The sequence below is a fragment of the Medicago truncatula genome, chromosome 4 (assembly GCF_003473485.1).
Source record: "Medicago truncatula cultivar Jemalong A17 chromosome 4, MtrunA17r5.0-ANR, whole genome shotgun sequence".
In the NCBI taxonomy this organism is placed as follows: Eukaryota; Viridiplantae; Streptophyta; class Magnoliopsida; order Fabales; family Fabaceae; genus Medicago; species Medicago truncatula.
Genome location: NC_053045.1, coordinates 44357387 through 44372061, shown reverse-complemented (window position 1 = coordinate 44372061; position 14675 = coordinate 44357387). Strand labels below are relative to the sequence as shown.

The window sequence follows — 14675 nt, the reverse complement described above, 5'->3', positions numbered from 1 at the left end:
TGGTTTAAAATCAGAACTTTCAATGACAGACTTAGCATTTGCATATATCCGTGATTGTGGGGTTTAGCATGGGAAAGAGGAGTTGTTTCTCACCATGGAAAAGTTGATTATGTCCATTAGATTAAATGAAAAACAAATCCTTATCCTACTCTCTCAACACTAGATTATTGTTTTACACTATCTTCCACCATCTCTCTTTCATGTCCCCACATACTCATACCACAACCACCACTATATCAGATTCAGCAACCACCACACACCACCATGTTGCTGCTGGAAAACTCAGATATTATAAGTGCTTAATTAGGCTATTTATCCAAAGAAACTCTAGTTCTTTTTAAGCTTTTTGTTTAATAAAAATGGTGAAATTCATTCTTTTAATCTACCATAATCACTGGTAACTCCATGCTAAAAGTGTGATGCTTAGATTTTGTTGAGTCAAAGCTTAAAAAAGGCAATCAAACTAAGAAGCAGGTATATATTTAGGATAGGACCAATGGTCTTTCCTCCATCGCCTGAGACAACGCTGCAGTTGCAGTTTTGATTTTTAAAATTAAGTTGCAACTCTAAATTCTTTTGGGCGAGAATTTTAAAGCTTGTGTTAATGAGCTTAGGAGAAGGATTTGAGAAGCTATTTTATGATTCTGAATTCAAAAAACAAGAGAGATGGTGGAAGATAGTGTAAAACAACAATCTAGTGTATGAGAGAGTAGGATAAAGATTTGTTACTCATTTAATCCAATGGACATAATCAACTTTCCCATGGTGGAAAACAACTCCCCTTTCCCATGCTAAATACCACCATCCGTGATATATGAATGTTAGAACATGTATTTTCCCAAAAGGTTAAATCAACATTGTAATTTGTTTATGAATATTAAGAATATTGGAGTGGATCTAAAATTCCATTCATTGGGGATTCATTTTCGTCCATGATTACATGCAAGAACAATATTATGTCACAATAATAATAGAAATAAAACCAAAAGCTCTAACTGTGCAAGTGTGTAACGATTCAAGAGAAAACAGAGGTTTTACTTGCATGAATATTGTGGGAATACCTAACTGCATAGCTGATTAGTACAGTGAGTGAAAAGTGAATAGAAAGCATGCCTCGTTAGAAAAAGAAAATTTTGATCTCCTAGCCATCTATTTATGTGTACGTTTGGGATTGAACATAAGATTGAGAGTAAGTTTGGCAGAATCACAATGTGCCATCGTGATTTTGGCAAAAGAATACATGTTGGACCTTAAACAAAATCATTGACCACCATAATTTTGCCAAACTCATCGTCAATTCAACCATCCACCATGAAAACTCTTACCCCTGTTGACATGTGATGAAATTCCTAATTTCTATTTTCCGTCTTTGTTTTCCTCAAATCCAGAGCACAAGACATTTACTATTTAACATAAATATTGAGCTCTCTGTTCAGAATTTACTATCCAAAGGAGTTCAGATTTGATGAAATATTTTTAAGAAATGTACATCATATCGTAAAATATTAAGCATCAGTATAAAATTTGCTACAAACTATGGAGATAATTTTCTCTTCATTGTAAATTTCAAAAGAGAAAATCCTCTTTCATCTTTTGTTTTTCTTCTTCCATTCCCAAAGGATAACAAACGACATTGTTTACCTGGGCTATACATACATTGGCAATTTGGCACCAAATTTTCATAACAGCTCTTTTTACCTCTATAGAAAGGAAAGACATACATTGAAATCAACTTGGACACTGTAATCAAGATGTAAAATGTTAAACCCATACAGCAATATTTTCTGGAAACCAAGAGAAAAAAATTCTAACTATGGAGCCATACAATTCAAAAGACCAATCAACAACTTTGCCATTTTAACAGCTAAGCTAAGCCAACTACAAAGAGCTAGCACATCATCATTATTCAATATACAAAAGAACCCTATCATTGACACATTCACAACAAAAATTTGATCTTCTTTTCATTTTGTACAATGGACCCACCCAACAAGGCAGACCCAAAAAAACAAAACCAAAAATAATTAAAACTAACCTCCACAGAGGAAAAAAAACACATCTTCATTTCTTTTTCTTTCCTTTCCATCATCAACTGATCCTGTGGTGGTTTCCTCCGCGAAGAACCCGAATCAAATTAGACGCATTTCTCCTAACTTTCTCACTATTATCCTCTACCATCCCAATACAAATTTCCAAAACCCCTTCTTGCAGAGTCATCATAAGTATTTCCTTGCTATGCAAACAAACCAAAGTAAGTGCCAACAATGCATATTGAATCCCTCTTGAACTTCCATTCCTCAAAACACTCACCAAAATCTTCGCACAACCACCATAACTCTCCAATTGCTCCCTCCCTTCCTTGCATTTCGCCAAAACACCAATCACCTCAACACCCCTCTCAAGTCCACTTTCAACATTTCTTAACAAAATCGGCACCGCGCCGCAATCCACCGCTCTTTTTCGATTATCCCTAAAACAACAAAGCGCGTATAGTGCCGTCGCAGCTTCCTTCTTCTCTCTCCCCTTCCCGTCGCGTAGAATCATCACCAGAGCTTCAATTGCGCCAGGAAAAGCTCCGATTGTTGCTTTATTCACCTCCACAACAGCAAGACTCGTGATTATCGTCGCCGCCAAAGCACGACAATCCGACGTAGCTGCTCCGACTAGAAAATTCACAACCCGGTCAATTGCTCCTTCTGCAACAAGACCAATTTTGCTATCATCATCAAGACTAAGATTAAGAAGAAGAGACAAAGCCTTCTCCTGCAACTTAACGTTACCGGAGGAAGAAGAAGAGGAAGAGGAATCAAGACAGAAAAGCACAGCAGAGACGGCACCGGAATCAACAAGACGACGACGGAAACTGGCATCACGTTTAGAAAGACGAGCGAGTTGACGAAGCGAGTCAATTTTGGAATCGGAAGAAGAAGAATTCAAAATTAGGGTTGAAATTAGGGTTTCGGGTTGTGAAATGATTTGATGAAGTGGTGGAAGGAGTGTGTAACTAGAGATTAAACTACGAAGCGCGTGGTTCGGGATGAGGATAGGAGAATCAGGAAGGGGTAGTTTGGTAATTGGACAAGTACGATGACCTTCGTCAAGCCAACGTTGGATTGAAGGACGATCGAATGTGTGACCGGAAGAGAGGATGACTGGGTCGGACATTATTTCGAGTGAGATTGGACATTTGAAGTGTTCTGGGAGATTGGTCGCCATGAATGATGAAGTTAAGGTAAGGTTTTTTAAGGTTGTGGGTTTATGAGGTTTATGGAAATGGAGGTTGTGATTTCTATCTAGTTTACTTCAGTTCCGCCATTGTTCCATGTTTGTGTAAGGGATTGTTTCTTGTGGTTTATCTATGGACGATAATGTCCTTTGTTAAATAATGTTATCTCCACTAACTTGCTTTGGTTTTGATTTTTTCTCTCTCTTCATACTTTTCAATTTTTTATAGAAGCAATTCTCATTCTCACCCTCGTGATTGAAATGACAAACATCACTAAAATTCATTTATGATATTTTGAGTTTAAACTCGATAAAAATATTAGGTTTAATAATAATATATGTTATTGTTTGCTGACCTAGAATTTTTGCATATTATTTTGACAAAAAATATTTGTTAACATTGTTCATAAAATCACATTTGGATTTTAGTTTCGTTTTACACAATTAATTTCATCAATCAAATTTTGACAATAATTGTAAAGCTATAGAAGCTTCAATACAAGGGAGGTTTTCTTGAGTTTGCAATCCCTCCATTTACCCCTATCTCATAAATGGATGGTGGATAACCGGAGGGAATCTATACTCGATTTTCTCAATTCAAAATAAAGTCGGATAAATAAATTTATATGAGTTGTTTTGGTGAAATTAACTTGAAATTTTGGAGCGAGCTCCTCTCACGATATCAAATTCACTCTCTCCAATTTTAATTTTGATGGGTTAGTTTGTCATCTTAAAAACAAAAACTAAATTGAAAATGGTAAAATTTGTTAAATAGTGAGCTGCTTGATTAGTTTCTCTTCTAACATGTGAAATATCAATACTACTGAAACTAGAATTTGAACATTATAACGCAATGTTTCTCAAGTAACTGTGATGCATCTAGTTATTGAGAGTTGCAACGACGTTAGCTGAATCAGAATTAACTTCCATGTCTCTAAACAACAAATCTTTAGCAAAATCTAGCACCATTAGAATTGTGATTCCTTTCAGCATACTTGATTCTAAAAAATCACACGATACCAGCAACCAGCTGCCATTACAACCTCATTCGAGTCTCTAACAACAGTCGCACGACCCCAATGTTCATCTTTAGATGACAATGAACAATTTTTTCAATTTTTATTGTTTTAATAAATTTAAGAGAGAAAACACTCAAAGATGGAGAAAAGACAAAGAACATTAAGGAAATTATCTACACGTACTCATGGTCAGAGCTATAAAGAGATGATGAAAAGATGAAGTAGCATCCAAAATTTGAAGATTCAAATGCCTCCACTTGTTAATATCACTCTTGGCTCTCTATCAATGCGTTTTTTGTTTGTCTTTAATCATGTATCATTTACATGCAATTATATAGACTAATCCATCGAAATGACTGTTATCCTTAAATTTAATTATAATATATTTTCTGTTACACTTTATTATATACCTTTTTTGGAATACAATTTATATGTAGGTTCCTAAAAAAATTATATGTAGGTTGATATATCATGCATAGATGGATGAATAACAGCAAGAGCGATATTTTTTGCAAAAAAAGAAAAAGAAAAACAAGAAGGATATTTCGAAACTTTCAAAGGCTGCTATGCTCTAATGTTTTCAACGTTTTGTCGGTTACTTTGGCGAAAAAGAGAGGGAATCAATAATGACATTTCTTTTATGCTAAAAAATAAAAATAGGGTCTTGCTTCTTTAAATAAAAGTCTAACGAGTGTGTTAAGGATCTATGAGTTACGTTATCGTAGAGGTATTAGTTAAGAAAATTAGAGAAAGTTAAAATTTCTTTAGAAATTTTATTTTAGAAGTACAAATTGTTTATGTTTTAGCAATACTAATATCATTTTTATTTTCTTTTAGCAATAATCATATTATTATTTTGATACAAATTTACTTGTTTTAATATTTAAATTAAGGGTCATGCCGGTGTATCCGAGATATTGGTTAAGAATAAAAAAAAAAAAGATTATTATCAAAAAAAGAATTCTTTATATTCTACAATATTATAAATAAAATTAGACAAAATTATTTAATAGGTCTTTTATCTTATATATTTGTAACAATTAAGTCTTTTATTTTTTTTTTTGTCCTGTTCAAATCCTTTAATTATTAAAACATGTACAAGTTATTCCTTTCTTTATTTTTTTTACTAAAAAAACGTGAGGTGACCAGTCAAGTATGATTATTATTAATAGTTTTTATTTATACATATTTTTATCGTTAAAAAACACATAAAAAATCAAATATTCATCTTCTACTTCATATATTCATCAACTTCACCATTTTTGTCAAAAATAAAATAAAATTCATCAACTTCACAATTTCCTTTTCGTTAAAAGGTTTTAGTTTCTTATTATGTTATCTCCCTTTATGATTTAGTAATCACCTATCCAATTTTCTCCCAATTTACAGTTAGGTAACATAATTTATTGACGTGACACTAAATTTCATAGTCAATGTAGTTTTTTCTTTTTAATTTCTTTTAACTTTTAGCTCAATTCAATTGAAATATCAAACCCTAACATGTAACTAAAACTCGTTCACCACTTTACAACAACCATTTAGTTATTTGGTTCACATATACAGTTTTATATTTAAAAGAGAAATGTATAATTACTTAATAAAATTTTGTGAGTATAGTAAGTTCGTTACAAGTTTACTTATCATGATTAATTTTCTTTTCACGACGGTGTTGATTAAATTAAGTTCACGTATCAAAGTCTCAAAATCCAGATGACAAGACAACGCAATATTCTAGACATAGACCTTAAGAACAAAATAAATTTGTTGGGGAAATAAAGTGTTGGAAGCTTTATATTATATGGAAGTGTAGTGACAATGTATGCCTCAAAGCTCAAACTCAAATCGACATGGCATGGCACATTAAGGACCATCAGTGACTGAGTAAAAGGGACGGCAATATATGGTAGAAAGTCAAACATAAAACGTCCAAATTTGTGAGCCAATCTCGCTCGCGGTGCACATGCTTTTTAAGGTGGAGAATTTTGATCAAGATACATTTTCTGTATCAATTAACTTATTTTTAACTATCCCCATCCCATGAGTAGGGGTGGGAATGAGTTGGGCCGTGCCGGACTTATGCTAGGTCTAGTTGAAAAAACTAAGGCGTAAGCTTTAGTCTTTTACATGTCAAAGACTTTATTTTAAGTCTGGTCTGGCCTTTTTAAAAGCCTAATCTGACCTATTAACCTGTTCAAAAGCCTAGTTTGTGTTACAAATTTTAAAGAGAATCTGTTCATCAATTTTTTTCTTTCAATTTGTGCAACGTACTTAATATAGATATAAACATTAATTAGATACAAATTAAACTAATAAAACACAAGTGTAAAATTTATAGATGGATAGAAACTCAAGAATAATCATGTCAGATAACAACAAGGATTTCAAACTTAATCTAATAACCATACTTGACCTTAGACAAATCAGTAGCAAGTCTTAATAGTTCACACAAATCAAATAACCATATGAGTCTTAAATTATAGGTCAAATGCTCGCAAGTTTGATATACATTCCCTCGATAAAAAAAAAGTTTACTATACTTTAATTATAGGTCAAATGCATCTAAATGTCCTTTAAGTTTTTCGTTTTTCCCAAAGTGGTCCTTTAAGTTTTACACATGCATTTAAAGATATGCATCGTCAAAAGTGGACCACTTTGGAAAAAACGAAAAACTTAAAGGACCTTTAGATGCATTTGACCTTCATTATATTATTCGTGTAAAGTTTTACACATGCATTTAAAGATATGTTAAAGTTTTACACATGCATCTAAAGATATGTTACTACATCGTTAATGAGTTGAAAAACACGAACTTTAATAAAGAGAAATGATATTTGTACAACCATTTTATGATAACTTTTTAACAACTTTCTCTCTCATACTCACATTATACTTTTATTCTCCCTCTTCCTTTTACTTTCTCCATTGTTTTTGACCAATGAAAAAAGAGAAAATAGAAGTTGTCACAAGAATTGTATCATATGATTGTTCAAATATCACTACTCTTAATAAATAATGTGGCAACACAACATTGGATACACATGTAAAAAAAATTATAATTGAGTTTACATGCAAAATCTTATGCTTACACATATATATTACCTCTAAATTTTGATGAGGTTTGTGGTGGTCAATGTAAATATTTGAATTTGGTTCTTATCCATCATTTGTTTGTGAGTGAAATTGATCAAATATTTCTTCTTTAGAAACAAAAGTAAAGGGCATGTCCTTCTTACAATCATCATGCAACAGCTGTGTAGAAGGCGATATCCTTGAAATTGAAACTTTATGGCAAAGAAAAAGGGTTGGACAAAAAAGAGGTGTACACTTAATTGAATAGATGAGAATATAGCCTTGTATTCTCTGCCTCAAACACTAAGCTTGAAAAAGACTTGCCCTAACTTGCATTTATAGATTGAAAAGGAAAAACGGAGGTGGGGGTTATGAATCCGTGTGTATTTGTCACTTAGGACAGAAACGTGATGCATGAAAAATGACAAGTGCAAAGCCGTTGGAGCAGTTAGTACGGGTAAAATGTGGGAATTAATTTGTCACTACTTCAATATTTCTTTACATATACTTATTTTTCTGTGTAAAATATTTGTATTCTAAATTTTCTATGACGAGCGTTTTACAAAAATATATTTATATCTTCAGTTGATTTTTTATATGCTGAGAGTTTTTATTTTTATAATAAAAATGTAACCAGCAAGCACTATGCAATTATCAATCATAATACAGGGATGGTAATTAAAAAATGTTTCTAGCATGAGAAAGTATTTTTTAGCACTTTTGTTGTGATTGTGGTTGGCCTTCAACAATTTTCAACTATGTTCTTTTGTTCTCTTTTAAAAAAAATGACACATAGACATACTTAGATGGACATACACCCTTGTACCTCCACATAGAAATGTAACATGTGACATTTTTTTCTTTCTCTCTCTTATGTGTATTATGTGTCATGTTTTGATTGGTTGTGAAAAGGATGGTACAATGTATGAATGGGAAAAGAGTGTTTATGTATCTTTATTCCTTTTCAAAATCTTGGAAATTGCCCCATCCATCAACTGCTCACATGCCCATCAAACTGGTCATATTTAAAACAATAAAAAATTGCGAATGTCGGAAATTATCTTGCTATAGACATAAAAAAAGGAAAACATGCATAAGAAGATAACTTCTGATGGAAGTAGAAAAGGAAAAATATGCATCGGAAAATAAATTCGAATTCAAGAAGTGCATCGGAAAATAACTTCCGATGAGCGTGGGAATAAATCTTACATAAAATATCAATATCACATTTCACTAATTACAAACAATATCTAAATTTATACACAGACAATATTTAAATAAATCATATTAGTATATTTCCCTAGTCAAACCCTAAATAATTTCTATTTGATCAACAACTAAACGACCCTAAACTTTAACAATAATAACAAAATAAGAGGAGGTTACCACGTACTTGTTGGGTTTGAAAAGATACTCGACAACAAATTTGATGAAAATAAATTGTTGAATGAACAATAATGTTTTTTGCCTAGAAACAACTAAATCGCATAGACAGAATTGTCTTCCTATTATGATGTTATATCGAAATGAATCTTCCGGAAAAAAAAATAGCAATTTCAGAATTTTGGGGGACATGTGAGCAATTGAGGGAGTCTATAGAGAAAATTTCTCAATTTACTTAATTTTTTTTTTGTATTCAAAATCAAAAGTAGGTAAAGCCCAGGGAACAAAAAAAAAATTGGTAAAGCCCAAAATTACACCATTACCGAAACAACAAGAAATTTTTGTTTCCACCCTCCTATACCATTAAAGAAGATGTTAGTACACATTCTCTAAAAACTTTCTCGTTTGATTGAGTTGTTTTTTTTCTTTTCTAGATTACTGAATCGATAAGAAAAATATAATCGAAAATAGGTTGATTATATTTTGGAACTTTTGTCATTTTTTTAGTATGTCTGTCTTCAAACTATATTGTAGCGTCAAGAAGAGAATGAAGTGCGATGACCGTCATCTCCCCCCCCCCCCCCCCCCCCCCCCCCCACCATTGTGAAAAAGAATCTCATAGCAAGGTTTTTGAACAGATGCTTTAAGAGATCTTGCCCAATCACCCCCTCCAACAAAGGTAATTATCCTTGTAGGGCCATACCTTACAGTGGCAATCCATCGTATGTTGGCTCTGAATGTTCTTGCGTGACCACTATATACAATGGGTATCCTTCCTATATCGATTTTTGTCCCTGTGGGAACACCTCGTTTATTGACCATCTTTCCCGTTGCAGTTCTTTCATCACCGATAACCATATTTCCTAGTATTTTCTATTAGTATTTTATTTTATTTTATTTTTGTTGAAAACTCGGTATCCGATCTAAGAATCCACCGTCCACTTGCGGGGAGTTATATTTTTTTTTTATCTAAGTTTTATTTGCATTTTACTACATTATTGAATAATTAGGTAAAATGGAGGTTTGTAAAGCAATAGGGTAAAATGAGCTAGTATCTTCCAAAGAATCAAGAATTGCCTTGCCTCTACGAGTTTGAATCTCACATATGATCGATTTTGAATGACTTAAAGCGATCGAATTTGATTGTCTAAGTTCTATTTAAATTAAAGAAAAATTGTATCAGTTTAGTTGGTTCCATAATAATTAGGGGTGTTCAAAAGGCAAAGAACCGCGAAATAATTCACGAGTATCAAATTTGGGTACTTTAGCGAATTGGGCACGCATAAATTCATTTGAAATTTGCAAAAACTGCCGAACACGTACCAAAGAAGGAATAACGGTGATTGGTTAAAAAAATGTTTAACCAATAAAAAGCAAATAAATAAACGGTGAATTGGCTACAGACACAACTAACTATTTATTTATTTACTGCTACGCAGTTGCGTGTCCTCAAATTCATTAAGGGCTGTTCCTTGGGGAGTGCAAAGAGCTCAACCGAGCTGGGTCTCCCAAAGTGATGGGCCTCAAGAAAAAAATTATTGTTCAATATCCACACCCCCACTCAAAAAAGAAAAATAAACATGTTTCATGTTTCAATTTCCAAGTAAAAATCATGTTCTATGTTTCTATTTTCAAGTACATGTCTTTGTAAAAATAATTGCTAATTTTGATTTCAGTGGCTAATATAATTATACGAGTGTTATTTTCAGTTTAAATAGAAGATTTAATCTTTAAAAAAAATTGTACGTTTTTTTTCTTCTATTAAGGGCCTATTTTTACTAAGAGAGCCGAGCCTCCAGTTTCATAAGGACAGTCCTGAATCTATTCAGTTCTCAATCTATTTGCTTGGTTTTATAGACAACTCTTCTATTGTTCTCTCATTCAACAGCTTTGTGCATTTATTACAAACCAAAACGTACCGAAGCTCTACAGTCTTATATGTATCGAATTTTTCAAATGTCGCGTACCGCGAACCCATACCCATACCGTGTACCAACACGAATTACGAATTATGTGACTATGGTTGTTGGTTCTTACACTCCTAATTATTATTAGTTATTATTACTGAACTGAGACGAGGTAGCTTCTTGTGAAGAGAACATTAACATTTTGTCCCTGACTTGTATTGACATTAACAAAGTGATTGATGGTACTAAAATGTACAACACACATGAACTGTCCATGAAGAATCAAGTCAGATTTCTAACAAACAGATTTACTAACTATGTGCCTCTATCTAGAGCCACATAAGTTCCCTAAGAATTTAATATCATGCAACTACCAAGGTACCAATTTTTCAATTTTTAGTTGTATGTCTCAATCGCACTCCTTTACTCACAGGACCCATATATAACAACTCATGCATATTCATCCCCAGATCAGCACGCATTCTCATCATTAATGATAAAAGTAACTCAAATTCAACTTGTTCATTTCTAATCCTTTTCACTCATCAAATGCTATTCATAACACCATGAAAGAGGTTCCTCTTCTTCTTCTGCTGTTGATTCTTTACTACCCTTCTTGCCACTCACTTGACACCATAACACTGAACCAATCATTGGAAGACAACGATGTTTTGGTCTCCAACCCTCGAGGAACCTTTGCACTTGGTTTCTTCACCTTACAGAAAGATTCTAAAACACGATACCTTGGTATATGGTACAACAAAATTTCAGAACAAACCATTGTTTGGGTTGCAAACAGAGATACTCCTTTGTACAACACTTCCGGTGTTGTCTCCATCAGCAACGGAAACCTCGTACTCAACAACAACCACCTCAACAACAACAAAAACCTTAAACCTATTTGGTCTTCCAATGTTTCTGTTTCACCTTCATTTGGCAATGTTTCAGCTAAGCTTTTAGACAATGGAAACTTTGTTTTGACTCATAACAATGGAAAAAACATTGTATGGCAGAGTTTTGATTATCCAACTAACACTCTACTTCCTTTCATGAAACTTGGGTTGGACCGGAAAACTGGTTTGAACAGGTTCCTAACATCTTGGAAGTCTCCCAATGATCCAGGAACCGGGAATTTGACATACCGGATCGACCCAACCGGGTTTCCACAGCTGTTTCTATACAGCAATAATAAAGTTCCAGTATGGAGAACCGGGTCGTGGACGGGTCAAAGATGGAGCGGAGTACCCGAAATGACTCCGACTTTTATCTTCAATGTTAGTTTTGTTAACAACGTAGATGAAGTTTTTATAGAGTATGGTGTGAAAGATCCAAGGGTGATATCAAGAATGGTTTTAGAAGACTCGGGTCACGTGAGGAGGCTGACGTGGCAACCAAACGAAAACAGATGGTTTCAAATATGGTTTGGTCCGAAAGAGGAATGTGATAATTTCAAGCAATGTGGGTTGAACTCGAATTGTGACCCGTATAATGCGGAAAAATTTGAGTGTGAGTGTTTACCTGGATTTGAACCAAAGTTTGAGAGGGAATGGTATTTGAGAGATGGGTCGGGTGGGTGTGTGAGGAAGTCGAATGTGTCCACGTGTCGAAATGGGGAAGGGTTTGTGAAAGTGGCACGTGTGAAGGTGCCGAATACTTCAATGACACGTGTGAATGAGAGTTTGGGATTGAAGGAGTGTAGAGAGATGTGTTTAGGGGATTGCTCTTGTGTTGCATTTACAAGTGAAAATGAGATGTTGCAAAGTGGGTGTGTTACTTGGCATGGTGATTTGGAGGATACTAGGACTTACACACAAGTTGGACAAGATTTGTATGTACGTGTGGATAAGCATGAATTGGGTAGGTACTCTCCTTTTTTGCTTGAAAAAATTCATAGAATAATGTATTCAATATGTTGCACAATGTTTTTGAAACTTGTTACGAGTCATTTTGACCCTTGAATATGTTTGACTCTGGCAACATAGTCTCTGCATTAAGTAGGTATTTTTAATATTAATTACACTACTATATTTAATTTATTTGGTCATGATTTATTCTAGTTATGAGATTTTTGGATTTGCATTTTGCAGCAATGTATGCAAAACATCCGTATGGTTCTCTTGGCAAAAAGGGAATGGTGGCACTTTTAGTCGTAGGTACTTGCTTGATATTGTTTATGGGGACCATTTTGGTGTATTGGTTTGTAAAAGCAAGGAAAAAATGTAAGTAATATTCTTATCAAACTTGCCATTGTGGTAGAATTCTTGATTCTATTGACATGTTGAAATATGTTTGTTTCCTTGTTTGATGACAGGGTCAAGAAGGGATCGCAAGTTTTCCTTTCGTCTTAGCTTTGGTGGTTCTGATCAACAAGAATTTGACAGTGCAAACAATTCAAATTTACCATTCTATGATCTTAGCTCAGTAGCTGCTGCAACTGACAGTTTTTCAATTGTTAACAAGCTTGGTGAAGGTGGTTTTGGCTCAGTTTATAAGGTAGGCAATCTTCTTTAGCATCAGTTTTAATGCATTATATTGTATCAATGCCAATTTTGAAAATTTAAACATATGTTTACATTTCAGAACTAGTTGCACTAGTCACAGTATTTCTCTAGCAAAGGAAAATGATTAAGTTTACTTTGGATGATGGTTTTAGGGTATATTGAGCAATGGAATGGAAATTGCAGTAAAGAGACTGTCAAAGCATTCCGGACAAGGCATAGAAGAGTTTAAAAATGAGGTTGTTTTGATTTCAAAACTTCAACACAGAAATCTTGTGAGGATCTTAGGTTGCTGCGTTCAAGGAGAAGAGAAGATGTTAATCTATGAGTATTTGCCTAACAAAAGCTTAGACTTTTTCATTTTTGGTATGTGTTGTTTTATTTCACCTTTGCTTCATTAGTACATAAGTTTTCACTTTGTATATATATCAATGTCATTTCCTAAACAATTGATTCAACATCCTTAATTCACTCATCATACCATGATTTTTGGTCTAGATAAATCTAAAAGTTCCGAGCTAGACTGGAGAAAGCGGTTTGATATTATCTGTGGTGTCGCTAGAGGGATCTTATATCTTCATCACGACTCGCGATTAAGAATTATTCATAGAGACTTAAAGGCCAGCAATGTCTTGTTGGACACTGCATTGAACCCAAAAATTGCAGATTTTGGTATGGCTAGAATGTTTGGTGGAGATCAAGTTGAAGCAATTACAAATCGTGTTGTTGGAACCTAGTAAGTATTTAGCGTAAACACCTAGCTATTTCCATGCATTACGTTACTTAAGATTTCTATTATAACTTAGTGATCTTATTTATCTGTAATTTGATTTTACAGTGGTTATATGTCTCCGGAGTATGCCATGGAAGGACAATTTTCGGTGAAGTCTGATGTATACAGCTTTGGAGTTTTGCTGCTAGAGATTATTACAGGCAAAAAGAACAGTGGTCAATATGCAGACGATGCATCCACAAATTTAGTTGGACATGTCAGTATTTCTTAGAAACTATACTCTAATTCAAATTGATATTTTAATGTATAGCCTAATTAATCTAGTAAGTTCAATTGATGTAGATATGGGATCTATGGAGAGAAGACAAAGCCATGGGGATTGTTGATCAATCATTAGGAGAGTCATTCTCTGAGCTTGAAGTTCAAAGATGCATCCAAATTGGGCTTTTATGTGTACAAGATTTTGCTGTTGACAGACCATCAATGTCAGCTGTTGTTTCTATGTTGGGTAGTGACTCAACTCTTCCCACTCCAAAACAACCAGCATTCATTTTCAAGAGAAGCAATTATGAGACTTCAAATCCATCAACCAGTGAAGGAACTTACTCAGTAAATGATGCAAGTATGACTATGGTTGAAGCTCGCTAAAGGCCATGTTTATTGTATGATTCTAGTGTATTTTACAGGGATCGTCACTAAGGTTTGAAATGATCATGTAAATGTTTTACAAGGAGTACTCCCTTATGTAAGTAACTCAATAAAGCCACATCGCTGTAAGCGTGTATTTGTATGAATAATGTAAAATCCAGTTAATATAATAGTATGCTCTTAGAAATTTCCA

The 14675-nt window shown here is 33.8% G+C and overlaps 2 protein-coding genes across 4 annotated transcripts; one reads left to right on the top strand and one right to left on the bottom strand.

Moving 5' to 3' along the window:
• Nucleotides 1-1722: 1722 nt before the first annotated feature.
• LOC25493237 (U-box domain-containing protein 8) lies at nucleotides 1723-3408 on the bottom strand. 3 transcript variants are annotated; one of them, XM_013601679.3, is made up of 2 exons: nucleotides 2781-3408; nucleotides 1723-2696 (listed from the first exon to the last, which is right to left on the bottom strand). In XM_013601679.3, exons 1-2 carry the CDS (start codon nucleotides 3214-3216, stop codon nucleotides 2089-2091), a joined length of 1044 nt encoding a protein of 347 aa, XP_013457133.1. In that variant the 5' UTR covers nucleotides 3217-3408; the 3' UTR covers nucleotides 1723-2088. The 3 variants fall into 3 exon arrangements, with proteins under 3 accessions (XP_013457133.1, XP_024636646.1, XP_013457132.1); XM_024780878.2 differs by having other exon boundaries at nucleotides 2838-3408; XM_013601678.3 differs by having other exon boundaries at nucleotides 1723-3407.
• A 7654-nt stretch (nucleotides 3409-11062) lies between these two features.
• Nucleotides 11063-14671, top strand: LOC25493236 (G-type lectin S-receptor-like serine/threonine-protein kinase At1g11410). The gene is made up of 7 exons (XM_013601677.3): nucleotides 11063-12460; nucleotides 12691-12822; nucleotides 12915-13096; nucleotides 13257-13467; nucleotides 13600-13837; nucleotides 13940-14090; nucleotides 14177-14671. The coding sequence occupies exons 1-7, from the start codon at nucleotides 11170-11172 to the stop codon at nucleotides 14480-14482; spliced, it is 2511 nt and encodes an 836-aa protein (XP_013457131.1). The 5' UTR covers nucleotides 11063-11169; the 3' UTR covers nucleotides 14483-14671.
• Nucleotides 14672-14675: the final 4 nt, after the last annotated feature.

Coding starts and splice junctions, on each gene's coding strand:
- LOC25493236 (XM_013601677.3), top strand. CDS start 11,170: ATGAAAGAGGTTCCTCTTCTTCTTCTGCTGTTGATTCTTTACTACCCT. Junction 12,461..12,690: donor TGTGGATAAGCATGAATTGG/GTAGGTACTCTC, acceptor TGCATTTTGCAG/CAATGTATGCAAAACATCCG. Junction 12,823..12,914: donor TGTAAAAGCAAGGAAAAAAT/GTAAGTAATATT, acceptor GTTTGATGACAG/GGTCAAGAAGGGATCGCAAG.
- LOC25493237 (XM_013601678.3), bottom strand. CDS start 3,216: ATGGCGACCAATCTCCCAGAACACTTCAAATGTCCAATCTCACTCGAA.